At 42.5% G+C, this 27,290-nt stretch overlaps 1 protein-coding gene across 4 annotated transcripts in view; it reads right to left on the bottom strand.

The window, feature by feature from the left end:
- Positions 1 to 27,290, bottom strand: part of CSTPP1 (centriolar satellite-associated tubulin polyglutamylase complex regulator 1) — a 128,387-nt gene that overhangs the window by 74,677 nt on the left and 26,420 nt on the right. For all 4 annotated transcript variants that reach the window (XM_083457595.1, XM_083457596.1, XM_083457598.1 and 1 more), the window contains one exon: positions 12,765 to 12,867. In XM_083457595.1, coding sequence (XP_083313721.1) covers positions 12,765 to 12,867 — 103 coding nt within the window. The remainder of the gene's footprint in view (positions 1 to 12,764; positions 12,868 to 27,290) is intronic.

The raw sequence follows: 27,290 nt of genomic DNA, 5'->3' as shown, positions 1-27,290 counted from the left end.
TATGTGCCCCTTAAAAAAACACAACTAAACACTAGCTAGAAAGCAGGTAAAGCAAGGCATTTAGGAATAATCAGAGCTCAAAGAAAATAAATATATAGAACTGAATACTTCATATTTGAGTTCTTAATGTTTTATGAATATTCTTCTGGTTCCTGGGGCAGAACTCCCAAATGAATCTGAACAGGGAAAGATAACCAAGAACAGGAAAGATTTCCTTTGGCTGCAAACAGTGAGAGTCTATATAGACCAGGGCTTCCCAACTTTTTTTGACCAGGAAATCAAAGGAAATGCCATGGGCATCCAAAAACAACAATATCACAGGGGGAAACCCCAATAAGGCTCAGAATTCCCACCCACCAAAAAAGACAGGCAAAACAAATGAAACTCAGACCAAAAAAATAATCAGGCAGGCTTCCCCCCTCCAAAAAACAACCCCTCATTCAAAAAACATTGGGGGGGCCAGGAAGCTTTGGAAAGCACCAAAGATGGTGTCTAGGTCACCATACAATACATGGAGCTATTTACACATTAAATAACAATAAACCCATCATGTACCATCATGTATACCTTAACATGGTTCTTCAGGCAACCCCAGCTCTCTGAAAAGCATACATCAGAAAACTCTGCTTCTCCCCCACCCCACCCTATGCAAGGGCATCGTCTGAGCAGACTCTGGAACCAATACAAACGTTTTTACAATTTCTTTCTTTTTTATACAAACTGTGCCTCCCAATATGCACATGACCTGATGTGTGAAGAGGCCTTCCTTGTTACATTAGTGTGTTGGCTGCAGTGTGTAGGTATATCGTGTGAACGCTCCCCACGCTCCTTTCCAGGGCTGGAAAGTGGTTAGTTTAACCTCCGGTTTGCTAGTAAAACTGAATTGCTGTGTTGCGAAATAATGCATGTCTAAAAAGTGTGTCGCCAGCATGAAAAGTTTGGAAAGCTCTGGCCTAGACTGTGAAACGCTCTGCCATGGGAGATCCATCAGGCCCTCTTTGATGGGTTTCCAATACCACTTCTTGACTGTACTGACCTGTCAGACATTTGAAATCACTGTGCTTACTCTCTCTTGCACCTTGACATTGTTTTGAATGGGCTGTCCTTTATTCAGTTAATGGCTGTTTTTTAAACTTGCTGTTTTTTTCATTGTTGCTATTAGTTACCTTGGGTGTTTCAATCTGAAAGGCACTACAGTGGTACCTCGGGTTAAGAATTTAATTCGTTCCGGAGGTCCGTTCTTAACCTGAAATTGTTCTTAACCTGAGGTACCACTTTAGCTAATGGGGCCTCCTGCTGCTGCCACACGATTTGTTCTCATCCTGAAGCAAAGTTCTTAACCCGAGGTACTATTTCTGGGTTAGCAGAGTCTGTAACCTGAAGTGTCTGTCACCTGAAGCGTCTGTAACCCGTACAGTGGTACCTAACCCAGAAATAGTACCTTGGGTTAAGAACTTTGCTTCAGGATGAGAACAGAAATCACATGGCAGCAGTGCAGTGCAGCGGCAGTAGGAGGCCCCATTAGCTAAAGTGGTACCTCAGGTTAAGAACAATTTCAGGTTAAGAACGGACCTCCAGAACGAATTAAGTTCTTATCCCAAGGTACCACTGTATATAAAAGCCTGGTTTGCCCATAACAGGAAGCTATAGTCAGAAAGAAACTATGGCTTACTGTGAATGAGTAGAATGCTGGTGCCCACTGTTTAATTACACCTACTCCGCCCTGCTGCCTTCTGGGAGAAACAAATGAGGCTTAGATTAGTGTTACGTGCAAACCAACCCTCGTGGTTTGCTTCTCTCCAAACAAACTTTTTTACCAGCAGCTATTTGGCATTTTATTTAATTTGGGGTTAAGTGACTTAACCTTCCAAACAAATTGTTCAAGGCTTTTGAATTCCAAAAGATTAAATTTGACTGTCACTAAGTAAGCCATGGTCTTCTATATACGATCTTTCATGCAACAGAAAAGGCCAGTCGCTATTGCTGAAGGGTTTTCTTTAAAACATTCCATTTCAAGTTGTCCTAGAGTTTTGCACAGCGGCAGGAGAGTCCCACTATTCAATGCAATTCTGATTGACATGTTGTTGTTTAGTCGTTTAGTCATGTCCGACTCTTCGTGACCCCATGGACCAGAGCACGCCAGGCACTCCTGTCTTCCACTGCCTCCTGCAGTTTGGTCAAACTCATGCTGGTAGCTTCGAGAACACTATCCAACCATCTCATCCTCTGTCTCCCCTTCTCCTTGTGCCCTCCATCTTTCCCAACATCAGGGTCTTTTCCAGGGAGTCTTCTCTTCTCATGAGGTGGCCAAAGTATTGGAGCCTCAGCTTCAGGATCTGTCCTTTCAGTGAGCACTCAGGGCTGATTTCCTTAAGAATGGATACGTTTGATCTTCCTGCACTCCATGGGACTCTCAAGAGTCTCTTCCAGCACCATAATTCAAAAGCATCAATTCTTCGGCGATCAGCCTTCTTTATGGTCCAGCTCTCACTTCCATATATCACTACTGGGAAAACCATAGCTTTAACTATACGGACCTTTGTCGGCAAGGTGATGTCTCTGCTTTTTAAGATGCTGTCTAGGTTTGTCATTGTTTTTCTCCCAAGAAGCAGGTATCTTTTAATTTCGTGACTGCTGTCATCATCTGAAGTGATCATGGAAACCCAGAAAGTAAAATCTCTCACTGCCTCCATTTCTTCCCCTTCTATTTGCCAGGAGGTGATGGGACCAGTGGCCATGATCTTCGTTTTTTTGATGTTGAGCTTCAGACCATATTTTGCACTCTCCTCTTTCACCCTCATTAAAAACTTCTTTAATTTCTCCTCACTTTCTGCTATCAAGCTTGTGTCATCTACCTATCTGAGGTTGTTGATATTTCTTCCGGCGATCTTAATTCCGGCTTGGGATTCATCCAGTCCAGGGTTTCGCATGATGAATTCTGCACATAAGTTAAATAAGCAGAGAGACAATATACAGCCCTGTCGTACTCCTTTCCCAATTTTGAACCAATCAGTTGTTCCATATCTTGTTGTTCTTGACCCACATGAAGATTTCTCAGGAGACAGATGAGGTGATCAGGCACTCCCATTTCTTTAAGAAGTTGCCATAGTTTACTGTGGTCGACACAGTCAAATGCTTTTGATTGACATACACAAACACTAAATTTCTTGCAACTCTCCCTCTGGGGAGAGATGGGGATATGGAAGGGGAAATTATGTTTGTGATACTTTTAATTATTATATTGAACTGGTTGTCAAGCTAGCTGAAGAAGGGGATTTGGTACCAAATGATTGTATCTGATAAATAAAACAGAGGTACAGTGCCCGGCCCGGGGGGGTGGGGATAATTTATTATCTGCATCCAACTTACGGCATAGCAAGGAAAGGAAAGGCTATTGGCTGGCTACTAGTAAAATTAAATACCAGTGTTGAGAAAAAGGGCAAATTAATTCATCATGTGTCGAGTCTCCATTGTTTACTAACTCTGGAACAGAATTAATGGCAGCATGACAATCTAACAGTGCTTGGGACCAAAGAACAGCAGAGCCCCATGTGCACACACCCCCCCCCAATATATTATTGCTTGCATTTTGAATATCCCCAGCCATAATTCTGCAGCGACGTATGAATAATACAAAATTTAAATATATATATGCACTTGCATTGCATTGCAAATATAATATTTTTCTTTCAGCTCAAACTCTTAACTGCTCACACATCCTAGATGCCATTAAAAGAATTGCAAACATTTATGCATAAAACATCATGTTTTGGGGAAGTTCGAGGAAGAGCTCCTGCTGAGATGGAAATCAGTCTTGCCCTTCATCTCTAAAATGAGAACAGTGACTTCTCTCACAGGGCTGTTGCAAGGATGAACAAAATAAGGACTTTAAAAGCCTCTTGCATATTAAAGAAGCAACATTCAGAAAAATAACAATCCCCAAACTGATGGAATTTTGCTTCCGCTATGATTGTGATTTACCATCATGATTAACCTACATATGCTGGTTTACTTTTCTTGCTTTGAATCACTTTACTTGTTTCAAGAGATATACTTTGGGAAGGAGGGAGGGTCAGTCCTAAGGAATGCTAGGCTGGCAAGGCTCTTGGTCAAATATAAGATAATATTAAACCCACTTCTGCCATTCTAGTATACCATAGTGGTATAAGTGTGAAAGATCCCAGTTCTAATCCACCTTAGGCCCCAACTCAGCAGGGGACCTTAAGCAAACTATTATTTTCTTAGCTTCAGTGTTCCCATCTGCAAAATGGGAATAACACTGGCCTACCTTATGAAAGCACTGAACTCCACTGAAATGTTAGGTGCGAAATGCTTTGAACCGTTAAATATGTTGTATAAATGCTGTTTTATTCTTAAAATAAAGGCAGAAAGAGAGAGATATCACTGTCTAGGTCATCTGGAGCATGAAGAGCACTTTAAGTGAAAAGTCTCTGCCTCTTTAGGGATTTTCAGTATCTGTGAATTTAGATAGAAACATTTTTAAGGAATGATGTAAAAACCCCAGTGAGACACCTGATTCGTTTTCAGACAAATTTAGCTACAAAACATTTTTACACAGTTCGATGTTTAGGCCTTTGGTGGGAGAGGATATCAAGAGGCGCTCTAGAGATGCTGCAGATTTGTTGGTGTATATTCACATAAGTGTTGTTGTTTTTCTTGTTTTGAGGGAATATGTTCAGGTCTCTAAACTTAATAACAATGGGATTAAATCTACACTATCAACACAGCTAAAACCTCTGAGTCACTCAGTTGCACATTCCAAGAAGGTATGTCAAATTCTCTCCCCCCCCCCCAAAAAAAAACTATTCCAGAATCTAAGCAGCATTCTGGATGTGGGAAGAGAGGTCTTCAAGGACAAATGACTTTATTCCAATGTAAACAAGCTCTGGATTCTAGGAAGGTTGGGAAATAAATCCCAAGCACTCCCTCTACAAGGCAGCTACTCAAGCTGGAATCTGAGCACTACTGATCAGACTGGTTTAAAATATTGTGGTCCTCTTCATTGTTAAAATATCCAGAGTCATTATTCACTCAACAGTGATTTTATGTAGCTCTCCACAGAGTTCACCAACACTTCCACACCCAAGTAGTTAACAATAGCATCAGGCAATAGGCATCCTAAAACTGGGAATAAAAATGTCAGACTTCCTACGGTTCATGTTATTCCTCACAGAGGGGTGGTGATCTGAATATTATTATTATTATAATATTTCATTTGCCATCTTCAGGTATCCATGTCAGGTGTTAAGCAAGGCAGCAGATGGGGGTTGTGAGGATGAGTGGGCTAACTCTGCCCCACCATTGCTCACCTCCATGAGCTGGTGAATGAACTTCTGAAGCGGAGCGACTCTAGTACTCATGGAAACACTCCATGCATTTCAGAAAAATGATTTTCCGTAGTGTCTCGCTGCTGAGATATCATAGCTCAAGAAGTCAGATTATAGGAGGCTGCCCACTTCAGACATCCGCCTTTCAGCTTACAGAGGATGACAAGAATGGTGGCTGGGGGACTGAAGCTAGTGCACTTGCCCTTATGTCCCCCTTGCATGCTAACACCCAACAGGAACACCTGAAGGAGATTAATGTCAAATTACTTACCCAGAACTCTTCCTTAGGGCATACATTATGCAAGCAAGAAAAACAGCCATTCCATTCCTTGCAAAATGGAAGGGTTGTGCCAATAGATGTCACTTTCTTGCTCTATACAGAGCAGGGCAGATGACAAGCAGAAACTGAGCAGCCCCACCATACCATGTAGAAGATATGCAACTATTCATCCTGATGCATTTTACAGTTTATTCTGAAGGCACAGAACACCAGCTTTGGCTCACTGAGCACAAGTAAGTGGCTCCCAAGAGCAGGCTGGTCAGAAGATGTCAACATGCCAGCCTTTCCCCTACATTTAGATTAAATCCTCGTCACATTTTATCAGCAGAAAGGAAAGCCCAATTAGTGGAAGGAAGAGAATATGCTTTCAGCTCCACATCTCGGGCTACCAATTACAGGAAAGCACAACTAGCCAAAAGAAATGAAGACTCGGTGGATACTATTCCAGTAAACCTCACATATGTAGAAACCCACTCAGATACTATGCTTCAGTATTTTATTCTGAAGGTAATGAACAAATCTACCAGACGTAAATCTAAAGCTATGCAGCTAGCTGAGAGTCTGCAAATATGGCAATCTTTGAGCTTCTGTCAACCTGTTACCATCTTCTGACTGCGTGCCCCATCCATCTTATTTTTGCCAAGCAAAAACCTTAAACTAGTATAACTTCATCAATTCACTTAGAGTCTTCAACAAGCTCTATGCATCCAGCTTTATGGTGTTACAATAGATCTTTGGCAGCTGTGAACCGGCAAGAGTAGCTGAAGTAGTAATGCCATCTGGCTGCTATTGGCTCAGTAGCAGTGACGGCAGGCAAATGCTTGATCAACATTTCTCTCTCCTTTCTTGGTCATACATAAGCGCCTCCTCACTCCACTTCTCATCTACTGTGATTTCGCAGCCCAAAATTCCAGGAAGGGCCTTGCAAATCAGGGTTTGCAATGGCCATGCATTATTCTGAACCCATGAGCAAGCGAAAGAGAGGAAAAGAGGAATGGGCTTGCACACAAACCAGTGGCCAGCTGCCTTAACCCTGGTGACTTCAACCATATATCTGAACCAGGTCCCAGGATTGGAGCCAGAGTGTGGGTTGCACACATCACAAGAACTGATTCACCTATAAACAGAAAACTTCTGTTACCAGATTGGGCAGGAGCCTACAGAGTCCAGCTGGCTCTTGCTTCTCTAAATCCAGGTAGTGGCTGCTGCCTGCTAAGCCAGTCAGCCACTTGTCAAATTCTGATGGGTTCTGAGAGTGTTCCCTAATATTAGGGAATTGATGGGACATTGCAGAATCAACCTTTTAGTGCATAGTATACCTATTATACTGAAATGAGAGTTTATTACTACAATGTTCTTCCTTCCTTCCTTCCAAGTGCATGCATTTGGTAAGAGACACAGAAAGAGCTAAGAATATGGTTCTTGTGAGCACAAGCAATGGTATAGTGCCCTGGTGAAATATACTCAAGATGAAAGATACTAAACAAACACACCATATCCCTAAACTCTGAGCCAAAACTTCCACATCCTGCTTGAGGGCCGGATCTGGCCCAATCACCTTCTAAATCCAGCCTGCGGACGGTCTGGGAATCAGTGTGTTTTTACATGAGTAGAATGTGTGCTTTTATTTAAAATGCATCTCTGGGTTATTTGTGGGGCATAGGAATTCATTCATTATTATTTTTCAAAATATAGTCCGGCCCCCCACAAGGTCTGAGGGACAGTGGACTGGCCCCCTACTGAAAAAGTTTGCTGACCCCTGTTCTTGAGTGAACAGGAGGATCTGCTGCAAGATCCACCTTTAGTTGCAACCCTATGCACAATATCTTGGGTGTATGTCCCGGTATCACGTCTTTCTTTCTGTATAACACTGGGATATACAGTAGAGGCATACCAAGCCCTTTGTGAGCTAGCTTTTCCTTTTCAGCAGTTATGGGAGCAGGGTATCTTAGCTAAAACAGAAGACCTGCCAGGAATCAGCAACAGAAAATCCCAGTGGAAGCTTTGAGTCGAAAGGATCACTTCACAGCCAGGTTGGTGACAGCAGAAGTTTCACACATGCCACACAGCTTGCTGCAGCCAGCCAGTATTGCTGAGATAACATTGTCATCTCTTCACTGGAGCAGGGCAATGCTAAGGCCTTGGGGAAGAATAGGGTGGGGAGTGAATAAAAGAAAGGAAAAAAGAAGGAAGGAAGGAAGGAAGGAAGGAAGGAAGGAAGGAAGGAAGGCATGTGTCCTGGGACTACAGAATGCTAATATCAAGGTGAAAACACTCAAGAAGCACACCATATCCTGAAACCCTGCACCAAAACATCCACATCCTGCTGAATAGGCTTGATGATGACGAAAAACAGACTCTCAAGCCCTGGGGGTTTTCTCCCATCTTGCTGTCTGGTGGCTCAATCAAAAGCCGGAACATTCTGCTGTCACTACAATTATTATTTTTACTTCAAAATGACCCCCGGTTCCTGTACCCCAACCAATGTTTCTACAAAATAATCTACAGGAAATTAAGAAATCCCACAATCGTCTCTCAGCTGACACAAAAATCTCTCAGCTGACAAACATGAAAACTCTTGATGTTCCTTTTGAAGAGGTAGATACCTCTGGACAGGCAGTGTATTTCATTGTGCTCTCAGTTACATTTATTAGAAAAATCAAGGAATACAGATGTACAAAAGGAATTATTTTCCTTCAAAAGATGCAGAAACTGGGCTCACAAAATAAATTATTTCAGTTTGGGCCTTACAGCAATAACCGTAAGGATGTAGACCCCAGTTTGGGTCTTTAGTGTTTACAACTGACACCCTATTTTTACTGAGTTTGCTGTGAAACATCACTGGTCCCGCATGCCATTGTCTGCTGCTGAGCTAGTGGCTGCAGTACTACTTTTTCACCATCTGCAATGATGGCAGCAGAGACCTCCCTCTTCTGGCTACTGTCACCAAGGTACAGAGAATAAAACACGAGGGTCTAACTCAGTGGTGGCCAAACTTGGCCCTCCAGCTGTTTTGGGACTACAATTCCTGTCATCCCTGACCACTGGTCCTGTTAGCTAGGGATGATGGGAGTTGTAGTCCAAAAACAGCTGGAGGGCCAGGTTTGGCCACTGCCCATTTTAAAAGGAGCACCCTGGTGCCTCAAATGGAACACCGAGGAGTCTGCCATGTGCTCTGACCCTCCTAGAAAGATTATAGCAGCCTGCCAAAGAAATCATTGCCAACCCCCAGAGCTTAAGATAACCACTGACAAAGTAAAACTTAAGAGATGGGGGAAAAACATTTTTCAAGCTATGCCTCAGCTGCTTCCCACTCCAGGTCTTGCCCCCCTTGGGATAACGATATGTCTAGCTATAACTGTCAAAAAGAAAAACAGAATAGCAGCACCTGAAAATGTCTTCCTCTCCTGCATAAGCTTTTCAGAGACTCTGGGGAGTATTCAGCTTGAGCAGAAAACCCTTCTGGAATTTCATATCCTTCCTTTAGGAGTGTTAGAGAAATGCGACCCCACTTTCAGAAAGTCTTGATCTATCTGAACACACCGGCAATCATTTACTCGTATTCTAGGGCCATGTTACATTCACAGAAACAATCACATGCTTGTTTCACCAGAGTACCACAGCCAAGAGAGGATGCGGAGGCTCAACAGATCAAGAACTGGAGAGTCAGGTAAATGGCTTGATGAGGTGGGAGTGGGACAACACTGCTGATAAATATTTTTAAATGTTTTTAAAAGCAGAATGAGGAACCGTTCATCATTGCTTTGTGGTCTTCATACTCTGAAATTTTAAGTACATACAATGTATTTCATGGACATGGGTTGCAGTGGCAATAGCTAAGCGATAGAGCATGTGCTTAGCATACAAAAAATTGTCTGTTCAATCCCCAGCATCTCCAGGTAGGACAGGGGGTGTCCCGCTCCAAAAACTGGGCTAAACAGACTCATGGCGCAACTTAGGAAGGCAGTTTCCTTCATTCCCATGCAATTTATGCTTATTCTAATGCTTGCACTGAAGAGGTGCTCAAATGATTATCTCATCTGGGTCTTCAACAGCCTGTCATGACCCTGGAGTCAGATTCCCCATCTTCAGGGAATGAGGTCAACAACTCTGAATTAAAAGGGGAATTACACACAAGACGAGCCTGTGATGCCAGTGTCACTGTGACCTGAGGATGTTGAATTGACAGCCTCTGATTCAAGAGTACTCCAGTGCAGAATCCCCAGATTCCACCCTGGTGCTGGACCGTTTTAACAGACGAGGCAACTTTCAGTGAAGGTAGATTTTGTAATTGGGATATAGCTGCTGCTCATATATAGGGCTCAGTCTAAGTCCGACTTGCTGAAGCAGCATCAAAGGTCTGTGCTCTTTTATTACCCAGCCCGGACCCTGCACAAGATGAGCTCGTCTCTCTGCAGAGCAGAACAGGGCCTCCTTGATTCCAGCAGTGAGGGAATATGCATTTGACAGAGGCTCAAACCACATTTTGAGTGCTAATATTGTTGTGGTTCTTGTGGTTATTTTAGTTGGGCTCTTTGGTGATTATCTTTGTGTTACATGAGGAAATGATATTTTTGTTCATTAGTTATGAATCATGGAGGAATACTTTTAGTGTGTTATGACTGGTTTTAAATGTATTTCCATGAACTTGTTTCATGTATGTGATTCTTATTGCTACAACTTGCTTTCAGGTCCTGATAGGAAGCAATGGATAAATCAAATAAATACTGACTTTCCCCTTTCTTTCTTATTTTTTCATTTTTAACACAAAGCAGACACTTAAGTTGGAGCTGGAGAAGGGCAAATGGGAAGAGGTTGATTAAGCCTGTCTTCTTTAGCCCTTTTTCTGCTCAAAATCCACCTTCTCCAGTCTGTTTCTCCACCAATTTAGCAAAACATACAAGGACCTTGAAGCTTCCCCAAACCTTTCCAACTATGGGTAAAACAGTCACTGAGAAAAGGAAGTTTTTAGCTGAGAAACCAAACTGAGAGGGAAGCGTTAAGTTGCCTCTTCCTGTCCATCCATTTTCCCATCAGATGCTGATTTTTTTTTTTTAAGCGGAGGACAGTATCAGTACAGAGCATACGTTTGCTCCTTTCCATACACAAGTTGCTGGATGATTCTCTTCTTTATGTCTTTGCTTACAGAAGAATTCTGCTGGGAAGCAGTGAGGAATGTTAAGAATCCCAACAATGTTCACTACACAGACAGCCACCTGTGCCACACACAGCATGGCATTTCCCCACTTGGCCGGGGTTTTTTTATTCTTCACAAGCTGTGACCTCCCTTATCCCTATTGACCTAAAGACAAACACTTCATTCCTGCAATTCCCCATTATTCCAGCTTGTAGGCTTGAGCAGTCACAGCCTCATTTTTAGGACGCTAAATTCTTTAATGCATTCATTCGGCCCTTCACATTGTCTGCCTTATCTAAACGAAGGGCTAAAAGAGGCAAGACAAAATTCCTATTCCTCTCTCCAAATCCAAATTCTACTTTATTCGGTCTGCTTGCTCTCTTTTAAAATGAAAATTGCATTTCTTCATATTCTGACAAGAGAATAAAGGCCGAATGTGTGTGCACCAGGGGTAAAGCACAGCCTAAAATGCCCACAAAAGAATCTGTTTAAACCAACCCCCCTCCCCCTGCTATATCTGAAAGTGAGGGAATGAAATAAAGAGATGATTCTCAAAAATAAGAGAAGTGCTTGTCAGTGGAGATAATCAGAGGAACAAGGCACTATGGAGAATACCAAGCCTTCTTGTGAAAGAGCCTCATGGTGAGAAGAGCACTTTATACGTAAGATTTACTGCACTATTTGGCTGTTGAGAAGAGTAAGAAGAGAAGCACCAATTCCCTGCCTAAAAACCTGTTGCTTTAGGACAAGGATGGGGAACCTGTGACCTTACAGATGTTGTTGGACTTCCAACTCCCATCAGCTCCAACCAGCATGGCCAATGGCCAAGGATGATGGGAATGTAGTCCAGCGACATCTGTAGGGCCAGAGGTTCCCCACCCATGCTTTAAGATTTTTGTCCAAACCTGTTATACATTAAAATAATTTAGGAAGAAATATGAAAAGTAAAGCTATTATTGTTACAGCACTATATAACTGATTTCAGTTATTTCAAATACAGCCTTGTTGTCAGGCACAATTTAACGTGCGGCTGGATCAAACATGCCAAATCCCATCCACACTAGTCATCCTTGAGAGCAGAATTTCATTTCGATTTGTTGGTGCGTGTTCCCCATAAATTAAGTTTGGGTTCAAGAATCTCCATCCCTACAGGAACAAAAATTAATTACAAAGATAAACATAACTATAGGTGTGATAGGCATGTTTGTATCAGCCACCTTGTTATACAAACAACCATCAATCTCCAGGCCAGGAGACTTGTTCACAACAATGGTAAAAGATTCAGGTGGGTAGCCGTGTTGATCTGACACATAAAATAAATAAATAAATAAATAAATAATTGTCCAGTAGCACCTTGTAGACCAGGACGCGGGTGGCACTGTGGGTTAAAGCCTCAGTGCCTAGGGCTTGCCGATCAAAAGGTCGGCGGTTCGAATCCCCGCGGTGGGGTGCGCTCCCATTGTTCAGTCCCAGCGCCTGCCAACCTAGCAGTTCGAAAGCACCCCCGGGGACAAGTAGATAAATAGGGACCGCTTACTAGCGGGAGGGTAAACAGTGTTTCCGTGTGCGGCTCTGGCTCGCCAGAGCAGCGATGTCACGCTGGCCACGTGACCCGGAAGTGTCTTCGGACAGCGCTGGCCCCCGGCCTCTTGAGTGAGATGGGCGCACAACCCTAGAGTCTGTCAAGACTGGCCCGTACGGGCAGGGGTACCTTTACCTTTACCTTTACCTTGTAGACCAAGTAAGTTTGTTCTGGTATAAGTTTTCGTGTGCATGCACCAGAAGAAGGAAGCAATGGTTGGTTGTATATATAGTAAGTTATATTTCTAAGGCTAAGCATAGAGTTGAGCTGGACTTGGTGGTTCATTTAAGTGCAGACATGTTATATGTATGGGCTAATATGGTATTTGCTGTCACAGTCCCATTCTGTGTTTGTCCTTCCTGTTGCTCTGATCCACTTTCAGACTAAGTTTGCTGTACTAGCTAGTGATGTACTTACTATTCAGTGAAGAATCTGGCAATACCATATTGACTAATATCGTCTCTGCTTTCCAACAGCTGGCTCACTGCATCTTCCATATATGTGAGGACGTGTTGTTGAGCTGAAAAAGAGGGAACATAAGGAAACGGAAACGTATGACTAGCCTTGGATATAACCCTATGGCTTAAAATAGCGGTTGGCAAACAAGTCTTCAGGACAGTACTACCCACAGCAAACTTCTCCTTCTAAGAGATCCCAAAGGGATGTTTTCTCAGGGGCACTTGGGTACCCATCAAAGTAGCATTTATAAAAGTTGACACATTAGAGTCCAAATGGCTCACTAAGCAGAACTGTACATTTTCAAGACTGCTGGTATAAGGGTTGTTAAAGCTTGACAAAGGACACTATTCATTTGCTGTAGAGTTTTTGGACAAGGACAACTTGGTGAAATGCTTTAGCAACTTTACTGCTTTCACAAAAGGCCACACAAGTGGAAGGATATTGGCATGGATGTGCCCTTCTTTCAGCCACTTTGATGCCAACAACAAACAGAGGGCTTTTCCTGAACTGCTTTAGTGTTGTTCTAGCAGTACATCTGCAGTAATGTTCCTCTCCCCATGTAAGAAAAGGGGTGGAGTTATTCCTCCAACCTAAGAATAACCTTGCTTTAAACTGTGAAGCACAAGAGACAGAGACCAGGGTCTAGTCTGAAGGCACGTGAGACAGTTATTCTCCTGGGATTCAATTGGTCTGGGTCAGGTCAACAGGCGAGGGAGGTCTCCTGAGAACCATATGCATGCCACCTTCAATTATGTGATGAAAAAAATTTGTAATATAAATGTATATAAAAATAATTGTAAAAGCTCAAGCAAGGGAAAGGGTGAGCACACTAACACAAAAAAAGAGGGGGAAGTGTTTTTCAAATGGTGGAAGATTTCAAATGGTGGAATAGATAGATTCGACTTCCAGCAAACATTGTGCTGATGTAACTGCTGCATGCAGTAAGTACCTCAAACACAGGGCTGCCACATTCTGCGACATCCAGCCAGTTATGCCTGTTGGGCTCCATAATCATGCATTACAAGCAATTCTAGTTAGTGGTGTGTGGATTGCTAAAGAGCACAAGAGCACTTATTGGAACAATGGAATTTAGTTGGTCCAGCCATGCACACAGTCCTCTCAGTAGAAGCCCAGTTAGAAAAGGAAGTGCATAAATCTGGACTGATGTAGCCTTCTAATTAAAAAGAAATGCAAAAGACACAGTAATGTTCCAGAATCAACTAATAAGGAATGCAGACAAAGCAATCCTATTGAAGTTATCAGAAGGTCCATACCTAATGCGCACAGGTCCATCCTTAAATTATAGCTCAACAGTCCCAGCACAAGATTGTCAACTGAAACTGGACAGTATGGTCATATTTAGAATCTTATCTGGGGTAGTTGTCCTTATCCTGCAAGTGAGCAGCTTCAGAAAGTGGTAAGGGATAAAAGGGACATCCACCTAGAGCACCTTATCAGCTGAATCAACCCTGGCAATCAGTGGGCTGACAGATGTTACAGGCAGATAATTCTCATATCCAGATAATTTCAAAATCAGATGATTGCTGGTTGATGTAGACAAGTTTATTACCAACAGCATAGCTTAATACATGCTAATAGTACAAAAAGTTACCAGCTACTTTTTCCACCCTGACAGTCAAATGGGGTTTTTTTCATCTAAAATTATTTGGGTAACTTTACAAATTTAAGTTTTGGAAACTTGCATTTCTGATATGTTTAACTCACTTTTACATTGACTTGGGATTTGCTTGTGAAAGAGTTATATTGTAACAACTGTCTACTAACAATAGAAATCTATCTGACTTTACACAAGGGCTTTGTCAATTGCACTGGCTTCTAGTCTGTTTTCAGGTCCAATTCAAAGTGCAGCTTGGGGTCAGGTTACTTTTTTTAACGTATTTTTATTAAAGATTTCTTGGTTTACAAAAGTATGTGCAATGTCTCTTTTTTCAAGTTACATTTTCTACAGATCAGTTTCATTTGTTGAGACATTAGTGTTACCATAGGAAGAAAAGGGGGAAAGAAGTGGAGGGGCCCATGGTGAGTGGGGGTGGAGTCGGGTGGTGATGTTTCTATTTTACTTAATGTATGTGTGATGGGTTTTGTGTCACTTGTGCGGGTTCTCTTTACTATTCGCTTGTGTTTCTTTGCTGTGTTGAACTTTGTTTTCATGCGTGAGTGGGGTGTGTGTGTGTTTTTGAATCAGGTTAGCCATATTGATTCGTATGCTGTTGGTGGATTCTTGTCACTGTCTTGTTGGGCTGTGTATGTGATAAAGGGGAGCCATACCAGGTGAAGGCGTCTTCTTCCATTTGTCCCCGTGTCAGTTTCAGTTTATTGGACAGTTTTTCTAATAATGCTGTTTCCCATACTATTTGGTACCATTGGTCCATGCTTACTCCTGGGGGTCAGGTTACCTGAAGAATCACCTCCACCCACACCTGCCTAACAGGACTAAAACCACGTTTTGTGGCCCTTCTGCAGATGATCCTGTACTTTTGTATACATACAACTGTTTTTAAAACAGATATTTTTTTAAAAAAACAGTATTCTCTAAGAAAACAGCACAAGGAAACTTACTTCTTGGTTAAGAATAGCTGGTGATACATTTGTTCCTTGCCATCTTACTGCGACTATATCTCCCCCCTGCCAATATCTCTCACACCTTCCCCAACATCCAGTCTGACTCAGAAGACCCACAGTTCTGCAAGCCACTGTAGTTGTGCATGCTAACCTCTTTCACCCACACATGGTACTTATAATGGAAAGCTCTTTCATCTTGTCATAGCTGACAGGTGGGAAGGCAGGGCAGGTGGACCCAAGGAGAAGCCTAGAGAAGACGATTTGCTAGTGGGCACTATGATTAAAACTTCAGATGAGTTCTGATTGTTATCAGGGACTTTTTCTGTCTAGAACATTATTTAGTACAATGGCAGAATGGGTAAAGCACACCCTGGAAAATACCTTGCAGCTGGTGGTAAGACTGTGAGCCAGAGGTTCAAAGATATTATCTGGCAATAAAAGATACAGGGCGTAGCTTTATTTAATTATTTTAATGCAAAGGAATAAATTTTTTAATTTATGTGAGTGATTAAAGAAAAATAACTCCACGCACCTGTGATGCCTCAGGGAGGAACGAGTCGTGCAACTCAGTCACACTCCTAAGTTAACAGCAACCATGTTATTTTCTTCTCCTCCTCCTCCTCCCTCCCTTTCCCCTGCGTGCCCAAGTGCTGTGCTCAGTGATCTCCTCCCAGAAATTGTCTGAGCCAGCAACGGCACTCATTAAATCCAAATGCAACATGCTAGTAAAAAGTCCTCACCTCTCACCTAAGAACCTCTTACCCAATTACAACAGGGAGGGCTCCCCCCCCACACACACACTTTGGTCTTGAAGATGCTCTTCCCATTTGGTCTGGTCCTGTGTCCAAGCCCAGAGATCTGAACACAAGTTAACTGTTCACACACACACTTAAAGTGTGGAACGAGCACCTTGTAATCTGCATCTACAAGATGACACGGCGCAATCCATATTTACAAGTTTATATATCAGAAAGCACAGTCTCATAATTCTGTAATGACAGCATTCAGTGTTAGAAGATATCTCCCAGCCAGCTGCAATTTCTGATCATCACAAGCAAACACATCTATTAGCTAAATGTTATAACAAATTCACTTGTTTTTAGAAGGTTTTGAAGAATTAATTAACTCTGAAATTCTTCTATCCACTTCTTTTGAAGTTTCCCTTTCTCCACTTTTTTTGTTCCTTTCATGGGGTTATTAAAGATAAGTGGTCCATTTAAAGTAAGATGGTACAAGGTTAAAACAGTTAATCAACCAATGCAGATAACATATTCAAACATAGATATCTATACAAGAAAGGTCAGGTGAGAGAAAACAGGAAGGGTGGTGGGTGAAGCAGACAACAAAGTTATCATAATCACCACTTAGGTCTTATCAGTGAGACATGGTTATTTGTAACATTTTATTTTCATTGCCTCATTAAACCACAAATCTCGCTCTTAAAAAGGAAATAAATTTAGTATTAGTAAAGTTAATCTGTGTTCTGATCAGAGTTCCAACAAGCATTTTATCACACACCTGTGAAAGTTAAATCATTTGACCGCACTGTGGGCAGACAATGGGAAACTGATAAGAATCAAGTTCTAATACACAGGATCCAAAGGAATCAAATGGTTCTGTTGCTCCAAGGTAAATCAGTAACCAAGCAGATGGAGGCACATCAAATAATGATTGGCATTATGGCAAATGCAGTACAGTACTAGTAGTGCTGAAGCAGAAAGAAAAGCAGCTGTGTTGCCCCAGGAGAAAAAAAGACACAATAAAAACATCAACCTTGGGGCAATACCTTTATTTGGAAATTGAAAATATCACAGCATTGTGTAAAGGCTTTTGAGGTCTCCAGAATTCATCATCAGACTAGATGGTGAACAGGAATACCAATGGCAAGGGTTGTTTTTTTGTAATTACAGAGATAGGGAAACAACCATTGTATATATTTGCTTCCCAAGAGGTCCCAGTGTGAGCTGATTAACATCTAACACAGCCAAATCTGACCGTCTGTTGTCTTACCCTGGACTTGTCCACATTTTAGAATTTTATAGCTGTTAATCTGCTTTCCCCCATTTGAATTAGACCAGAGCAGTCCACAGCTGCATGTATTTGAATTTGTATATGAAGAACAACCTTGGTCTTTCCTGTTCATACCAACAGGTATTTTCCCCTGCTTTTCAATTTGTTGATTCTATTATGCTAATTAAGTAGCAGCAGAGTATGCCCACATATAGCTATGCGTGCACCTTGTTATGAAGCAAATTCCCTACCCAACAGCTGTGCAAAAGCACACAGTCAAATTGGGCAGCTGTAAATTTTCTTGTGCAGTTTTCTGGTTTTGTTTAAACCTGAGGGCTCAAAAGAAAATATCTTGCCATATAATACAAACACAAGAGTGTCATCATTCTACACTTTGCTTGGTCACACACAGGTGGTACTGTGAACTACAGCGTGACAATAGCCTTCAGAGAGCTGTGGGGCCTTCACAGCAGTGTCTGAGGGCAGTGTGGCCAAAGTAAGCCACAGAGCAATAGTCATGACAGGCGAGGGCAGTTCCTCAGCAACTGTCCTGGTCCACTGCCACTATTGTTCACCTCACAGCCGATGCCATTTCAGCCTTCTCCTGTGAGCAGGATAGTTGCTGAACAGCTGACCCGATCTGTTGTGACTCTTCCTTTGTGGCTCATGTAGGCTGTCAGCCTCCCTTCATGGGAGAATGCATAAAGGGAGGGAGGGTTCCTCTGTGGCTAATTTGAGCCTACTTTTGCTGCAGTTTTCCCCTTCCTCACAGGAGAAGCGGTAAGGGGAAGGGAGGCTTGGCAAGGTCCAAAGGGAGAGGGGAGGGAGATATCTATCTCTCCTTTGTGCCTTTCAAGCCTTTCCTCTCTCCAGGTAAGAGCACTCTGTTAATATTCAAAGGTACCTGATTTGGGGGTTCTCCCACTCTCTGCCTCAGGCGGAAGCAACAGCATGAGGCGGAAAGGGAAAGGGTCTACTGGGTTACCTTAGGCAACTGAAAAATGGAGAGTAGGGGAGCAAGTAAAGGTAAAAGACCCTTGGATGGTTAAAAAGGTAAAGGACCCCTGACAGTTAAGTCCAGTTGCGAACGACTCTGGGGTTGCGGCGCTCATCAGTCAAATTCAACTATGGGGTGTGGCGCTCATCTCTGCTTTCAGGCCGAGGGAGCTGGTGATAGTCTGCATACAGCATTTCCGCGTCATGTGGCCAGCATAACTAAACTGCTTCTGGAGCACGGGACACCGTGACCAGTGCCAGAGTGCACGGAAATGTCATTTACCTTCCCGCTGCAGCGGTATCTATTTATCTACTTACACTGGTAGACTTTTGAACTGCTAGGTTGGCACAAGCTGGGAGAAAGCAACAGTTCATCCCGTTACGCAGATTTGAACTGCCGACCTTCTGATCAGCAAGCCGAAGGGGGTTGTCAATGAAGGTTTTGTGCAAATCTGAGGGATCAATGCTTGGGCTGCGGCCCTCTCCTTGCAATGTTTATTCTGTTATCACCAGGTTGGGCACTGCTTTTCTTTTGGGTGAAGACAAAGGTCAAGTAGGTAGTTCTGCCTTCTCTCTTGTCACCCAATAGCATTTCTTAATCTTCTCCACGTAAAGGACCTACTACTACCTTGTTCTTCCTCTTGCTTTGAACATAGCCGAAAAAGCCTTTAAAAAATATTTTTCACCTCTCTTGCAAATGTGGTAGAGCATACTAAAGGGGCAAACACTACATAGAAACAACTGTCGTGTAACGGGTGCTCCCTAGCTTTAAATGTAAAACAAGAAGACCCAACTATGAACTGAAAATCGTAATCATAATTTTCCTGACATTTTCCTTAAGGGAAAAAAACCTACCCACTCAATAAGCTGTCAAGTCCAGTGGGAGGTCAAAACGCTTACATGCTGCAGGGAGGGGGTAAAAATAAAGCCAGCAAGCCTATTACATATTGCCATATCCCCTGTCTCTCCCTCACAGACATTAGGACTCCACTATTGTATGTCTGAGCACTTTCTGTTATGCTGCTCAGTAAGAAAACAGGAGAAAGTGCTGAGGATTATTGAAGCAGTTATTACTGGAGCTTAAGCACATGCCGCTCCGCTGCAACTTTACTTACAGTGGAATCGTGTGTCTACTCAGAAGCAAGCCTCATTAATTTAATGGGACTTACTTCCAGGAATATGGGTGAAGGATTACAGTTTAAGAGCTGTCAAGAGAACACTTCACCAGAGATGGTGAAGAACCGCCTCAGAAATGGACAAGGGATGACCGTTCAAATCTCTCGTATTAAGTTCTAAAAGGTTTAAAACAGTATCACATAGCAAACAGCACTACTGCATATATCATCCTGTTTCCGGTAGTGGTTTTTGTTCAAGCCTAGCCATAAGAACATTTTTCAGTCTTTTCAAAGCTACTACTGCAAAAGTCCTACATTTAGAATTTCATCTGTAATTATCTTCAAAGCACATTTCATTAATTATGTTGCGGATAAAAACTGTACCAGATACATTTCCCACTTAAGCATATATTTTCAGGAAGAAACTCGTTGGCTGTTTCAAATAAAAGAATAACTTGGCTCTAGCATCTTGATATCCATTTCCTGGTGCCTAAAGGTGACAAAAGTGATTCATGAAACTATTTTGATTGCCAATCAGGTAACAGTTTGACAGCCACTGTTCCGCAGTGTTTTTTTTGAGCAAGCGTAACAGCCACAAACAAACAAAAATGCTGACACAAACTCGGTTACTGCATGTAAAACCCAATGTTCTGTCTACAGAGGTACAGTGGTTTCAATCACACAAAAGCACCAAACTATGCTCGCCGAACGTGTCTCTGTATACACACAGGGTGTTAAACACTGTTATTAATATATCTGTCAATATCTGTATTGGATTTGAAATTGTTTACATAGCTAGATGTTTTGACTGCTTTTATATAAAAGCTTTTAATTGTTTCTATATATGCAATTGTTTTATAAGTTTTATTCTATTGTTAAATTGCTTTGCATTGCTTCATATGAAATGATTTATACATGAAATTAATAATTGTGCTGTAAAAACTTTTTCAGCTATGAAAATCTTGATTTTTGTGCATTTATGTAACAATCACATATAACCCAGTTGTTTTGCTTAAGCTTGCATAACAGCAGCAGAGCACACAACTTAAAAAAAAAAACCCAACCCTATCCATTTAATATTCCACAGTTTTTATGCCAAAATCTTAAAACTGCTTTTTAAACTCAGGGAGTCTGGAGGGTTGTGGAACATTACCCTCTGGTCAGTAGGCTGCTAAGCACACATTTATTATAATGCTTTCATTTTCACGGTGCAGATTTCTTCCTTTAAATTGGGCTGTTTTTCAAGGTTTGTGACCTTATCTTCAAATGCCTGTAGCCAGGCTACTATAGCTGACACTCTAAAAACATGTCCTGCCACAATAGCTACAGTCCACGGAACTATTCAAGCTGTCAGCCAAGAGAGTGAGAGAGACATGCACGTGAGGGCAGTTTTGCCTTGGCAGCTGATCCCATGCTGGCAAAGTTGAAGGTGCTGATAGTCAGGAACAAGCTGCGCTGCATAATAAGACCAACCTTTGTTGGTTATATGCCTCACTGACTGCAATGCGACTTACTCCTGAGTAAATAAGTCCTAAAACATGTATTTTTAGAGCACTAAAAATATTTGACACAGTGCAAGTTTATCAGATTCACCATTTCCTGTTTCAGCTGCTGGGATTTGGCTAGCGTTACAAGTTTTGAAAGCTAAACCCAGAATTGGAGGGATTAATTTGGTTAGAAGTCCCGCGAGGCAAAAGATATACACACCTGGGATGCAGCTCTTAAAGAATATAAAACTTTATAGTTCAGTCTGTTTGCTTGGAAATATGTCCTCTGCATTTTAGGGAAACTGGTTTCCCCCAACAAGTGGTTGTGTGTTTGTGTCTGTAGTGGTGGTGGTGGTGTGTGTGTGTCTTTGATTTTGAGGCTTTATGTCATAATTCCTAAAGCACTGGCTCCAGAGCAGACCTAAGGGTTTCAATGGTAATAATTTGATATTTTTGCCTCCTCCAGTCAAACATTCTGTCACGTAAAGCACAAAGTCATACCAAAACACAGGAGACTGAATTTCTGAGTATCTTCTACTAAAAATTGCTAGGGTCATTTTGTTCATAACCATCACTTAAGACACCAGATACACAGGCAGAATTATAAATTCTATTCTACTGAACTGATTCTTTCCAATCATATCTTAGATTCATACCAGACAGCCCTAAAGATTATCCAGGACAAGACAGGCAAATAACCAAGACAAACAAAAGCTTAACTGCCAGGACAGATCCTCTCCGTTTTACAGAGTTTTGTGACTCTGACACTTTGTTAACCTCAGTATCACTCTTCAGAAACTCAGGGGGGTGCTCCTACACTGTTTGGCAAATGTGCTGGTCTGGCACGTCATTTAGCAGATAGTGTTACAATGCAGGGTATATGCTGCTGATCTGGGACATGTGTTGTGAGGCTATACAATCTGGCAGTATTTTACCACTAAGGACAACATGGGTCAAATGGAATCTAAATTAAGAACAAAAGAATTTCTCAGTCTTGAGCTCAACTGAAAACAAACACTTCTGTGTTTAGCTAGCAAAGCAATGCACAACCTTTTACAGATAGCCCATCCTCATGCAGCCATGCAGCCTGGTATCACACACCCTTTTTTGTGTGTGCTCAGAATCAAATACTGGTATGTTGCTCTCCTCTATGATGGGAGAATGAGTGACTTCAAGTGTACCTTGCCAGTCAGTATATGACAGCTATGACACATTGTGACAATACAAGCCAGGGGTGTCCCCCCCCTTTTTTTAATGGCCCTGTTTTTTCCGCTGGGCATGTCATTTTGGACTGGTACACTGCACCAAGGCGCTAACACTTTCCCCATGCCTTTTCTACTCAAATCATTATCCCAGGCCAAGCGTCTCCCCACATTTTTTCAGTCTAAAATATCAGGAACATAGGGAGCTGCACTGGCCTATCGAGCTCAGTATTGTCTAAAATGGTACAGAAATGGCACTCCAGGGTCTCTTCCAGCCCTACCTAGAGATGCTGGGGATTGAACCTGAGACCTTTGGCATGTAAAGCAGATGCTCTTCCATTGAACCATGGCCCTTTCACCTATTCTCTTAGGACTCAAGAGGACTGGATCCAAACTAAGTTAGTTGCATTTAGGACCCACTGAAAGCAATGTGAGAACTCCAGTCCCACTACTTTCAATGGGAACTACGTGTAGCTAACCTACAGCACTAACATCCTATACATGTTTACTCAGAAGTAAGTCCCACTGATGTTAATGAGATCTATTAGCCCAAGGTATTTGGGCAGAGAGTTGCAGCCTTAGTCTGGAGCCGATGCAGAATCTTTAAGCGTTAACTGTGAATGCAATATTAATTACTATGTTTCTTTCACTAAAGTACTTATTATTTCTAAACTCCTTGCCAACCAAATAGTTCAATGTAGGAAGGCAGGAGAGCAGGCAGGCAAACATGAAAGAAGGAACAGCTAGCTAGAAGAAAGAAGAAAGCATCAAACGCATCTGCAGTGCCCCAAGAGCTCGTTTTCATGCGCTGAGAGTCAAGGGCTCTCTGACTGGCAATGGCAGAACAGCTGCACCCCACAGCGCTTCCCTTTCGTAAGAGACGCCACAACTCTGGCATCAACCAGTCCCAGGCTTTACAAAACACAGACCTTCCCTGGCAGGGGGCTCATGTTCTCACATGTCCGCAGCTGGCACAAGATGAAGGGGAAAAGGATTCTGGTAGAGAGGGGAAAGAGGGGAACTTAGCTCAAGAGAGAAAATAATTAAAAGTTTCAAAATCGCTCTGAGAAGAGTAAGCCCTCCATTAGACCTGGAGTTGGGAAAGCGCTTCACTGAAAGGGCAGCACTTCGTCAAAAGAACCAAGAAATTGAAGCTATGAAGCACATTCAGATATGGTAGAGCTTTGAACTGGGAAAGTTCCTCGTGGAACAGCCATACATTCAAGCTGCTCCACCTCAACCCCACATCTACAACGGGGAGATATTGATGGGCTGCTACCATACAGAATGGTTGTAAGGATTACTGAAGTTCTATATTTAGAGTACATTGACCACAGCAGGTTTTTAGTAGTGTCCCCTTGGTTTGTATTGTTTAATGCTATTCCCTTTCCAGCTGCTGGTTTGTTTGTTTTTAGCAACCACTTTTTTAGTGGTCCTCTTGACATATTAAGTTAATACCATTTTCTTATGATAGCTGGTTGCTATATGTGTTTTCCAATATTGCATGATTACAAATACTGATTTCATTTCTTAATGAATCCATTCTTGAAATGCATTTCAAAAGGCAGGACATTAGTAATCATACCTAGCATTAATTTCGTTAATGTTTCTTCCTCTGCAACATCCTGAATTTTAACAAGTGGCTGAAATACTGTACTTTAAGCATACAAAAAGGGTTGATATCCTCATCTTCAACCCCATCTTTAGTCATTCCACATTAATTATTGCTTTCATATCAAAATGATCCTGTTTTAAGCATACATTAATTTTGCCTTTTCTGCAGTCGGCTTATCCCCTATAGGTCCTTCCTCACAAGTTGTTTCTGCTTCTCTATGGTAAATCTTCCTCAGTGGTGGCTTGGGCCCATTGAGAATGGTATCCAGGCTGAAGGAATGGAGGCCAACAGTAGGTGGAACTAGAGCCAATGACAAATGGAGCCTACCAATTCTAGTTTTGTCTAGAGATGAGAAGGCACAGATCCATTTTTTAATCAATTTTTCGGGGGGGGGGGGGCTTTTTTAAAAACACACACAAACGAACAGAAAATTGGGGTAGGCCTGTTTACCCTCCCCCATTTTTTCTGGTTTTACCAATCCCCCGCACCCTTCATATCTCTAGTATTGTCCCCATCCACCTCTCTGTTGAGTTCTACAAAGCAGCACTGAGACTACAGAGGAGCAAGCTGACAGCCAGTGCCACCTCTAGGCTGCTTGTAAGTTAGACTGCTCACAAGTAAGAATGCAGGCAGGTGCCGGCTGGCTGAGGCTAGACTGGGAATGGTGAAGTAGTCCCATTTGCCCTAATGAACTAGTATCCACTATTTCCCCATATTTAACAGACTCAACTTTCTGGGTCCATTATACTTTGAATAAAGGCGGCTCTGTTCACTACATGGGGGCAGGGATTCAATGCTTTGATATAGGATGGAAGTCTCCATATACAAGGGTAAGGAAGAAAGGTTCAGGGCATTCAATTCTTTCATATAGGATGGCAGTCTCCATATACAAGGGTAAGGAAGAAAGGTTCAGGACAGGTTGCACCACTCCCCAAACATCTATGCAGTTGATGGGGGCAATTGCATTACCAATAGGAAGCAGTCAGGTTTTTTAAAAGCCCCTTGCTCTTTAACAACTGAACATGAATGGCATAAATAAGAACACTGAAATCCAAACACAGGACAGCCTTGTTCTGTTAGCTCAGTTGGTTACAGCGTGATGCTGATAATGCCAAGGTCACATGTCTGATCCCTGTATGGATGCATATTCCTGCATTGCAGAGAGTTGGACTAGATCAGAGGCCGGCAACCTAAGGCCCATGGGCTGGAAGCGGCCCATGAGGGTCGCTTAACTGGCCCATGGGCAGCCCCCAAACCGAGCCGTCCACTCAGTGAGTCCCCGCGCACTGCGCCAAACCAGCGCAGCACGACGCAGGGACTCTCTTCCGCGTATCCAGAAATTGCTTCTGCGTATGCCCAGACGCCAAAAATCGCTTCTGCGCAGGTGCAGTTTTCAGCGTCTGGGCATGTGCAGAAGCAATTTCCAGCCCTGCGGACATGCACAGGTGCGATTTCCGGTGTCGCGCTGTGCCAACCCGGTCCACGGAGGATCTCCACAGGAGTGATCCAGCCCATGCCCGGTAAGCCTTGCCAACCCCTGGACTAGATGATCCAGGAGGTCCCTTCCAACTCTATTATTGTACCATTTGGTATGAATGAGGTTCTAATGCAGAAGTATGGACAAGACCCAGGTGCCTCTGTAGTCCAGGCACCTCCAAGCACAACCTTGATCTCTAGTCCCTGAAAATATGTCACAGAATGTGTAGCAGAAAAATATTGCAGCACAAATTGACACAGGGGGTGTTCACTAGAACAGGGTTGGGATGGGGGTTTAAAAGGACCTAGCTCGCTTAGTTCCTTCTCATGTGCGTAGCGGGGAGGGGGACGACTTACAAGACACTTCCCCCATCCCAAGAGAGAGGAGGCTGAGCTTGGAGTCTCTTCAAAGAACACCTGATACACAGCCTGGGGCAACAAACAGACTTCTGAATGAGATTAACATGATTTGGTTTCTCTAATCACAATTACCTGTAGTCTCACAGCCAGTTAATTCTATTAACAAGGCCTTGAGAAACACAATAAAGCACCTGGAGAAAGGCTGCTATTCTCTCCAAAGAATTTTTTTTAAACAAACCCAGGTCAATGCCGAAAGAGATTCAAAAGCACTTTCCCAAACATTGCTTACTTTTACTGGATTCATATTAATCAAACAAAGCCTTAGTCAACAGCTTTTGTGAAAATCATATAGGCACTCCCCCACACCCCTGAAATAAAGTAACTCTTTAAAAAACAACATACCTGAGCATGATCTATACAACACAGGGATGGGGCAACCAACTTATTTTTTACTACAGCAGCGGCCTACTTTTGAGAGAACTGAACTTCCCAAATTCCATCCAGAACAGAAATTTAAGGCAGGTAAAAGTCAACAGATTTTTCAAACTGTTTCCAAAAAAGTATGAATTTAAATGTAGGAGCACAAGTAAAAGGGATGAATGGGCTAAATAGGTAAGTAGATCAAATCCATCCATTATTTAGGAGATTATGACCTAGATTTAAATGTATAATTGAGAACTAAAAGCAGATATTCAAGTTTAGGGGACAAAAGGCCAAGATTTGTATCGCTGGGAGGCCTGAACTTCAACATAATGACATGAAATTATTATTGTTTCCTCCCACATAACAAGACCCTAAGATTTGGTTCTCCAGAAGCGGCTTAGTCATGCTGGCCACATGACCTGGAAGCTGTACGCCGGCTCCCTCAGCCAATAAAGCGAGATGCGCGCCGCAACCCCAGATTCGTCCGCGACTGGACTTAATGGTCAGGGGTCCCTTTATGATCTTCCCAGGTGTCATGGCCAGATGAAGAGGGGAAGGCCAGTAGCTCAGTAGTAGAACATGCACTTTATTTGCAAAAGGTCTCATGTTCAGTCCCTAGCATCTCCAGGTCGGGCTGGAAATGTCCCCTGCCTGAAACTCTGGAGAGCCAGTGCTAATAGTTTTGCTGACACTGAGCTTGATTGACCAATGTTCTGACCTAATATAAGGCAGCATCCTATCACCCACGCTTGATGTAGGCGACTACTATTTTCAGTGGTAGAGAGGCTTGCCGGGTGCCCAAGTTGTGGTCCTTTTAGCACCTTTTTATTTTCTAAAGCTTTTCAATCTTAATAAAAGTAATAATTATTGTTTCTTAGATACTTTTTTGGCACTGTAGCCTTCCTCTGACACTATTTTCACCCTGGTTTTATTCTCCTATTGTTTTTAGTTTTACATTTGTGTTTTATGTCATAGTTTTATACTTTTGGTCTTAATTTTTACTTGTAAGCTGCCCAGAAAAGCTTTGTTTATTGGGTGGTATATACATATTATAAATAAAACAAAAGGGTACATTCTTTTTAAAAATTGAACACCCAGAATCATCATATGATGGCTGAGAAATTTGCTCTGAAATACTAGGGGGTAAGGGAACTGGCTTCAATTGCATGTCCACTCAACAGAGTTCTTGGTTGGCCAAATCAAAACATCTGAGCCTT

Source organism: Podarcis tiliguerta (genome assembly GCF_965153285.1).
Source record: "Podarcis tiliguerta genome assembly, chromosome: 1".
Classification (NCBI taxonomy): Eukaryota; Metazoa; Chordata; class Lepidosauria; order Squamata; family Lacertidae; genus Podarcis; species Podarcis tiliguerta.
The sequence above is the reverse complement of the archived record's forward strand: the minus strand, read 5'-3'. Positions and strand labels throughout refer to the sequence as shown.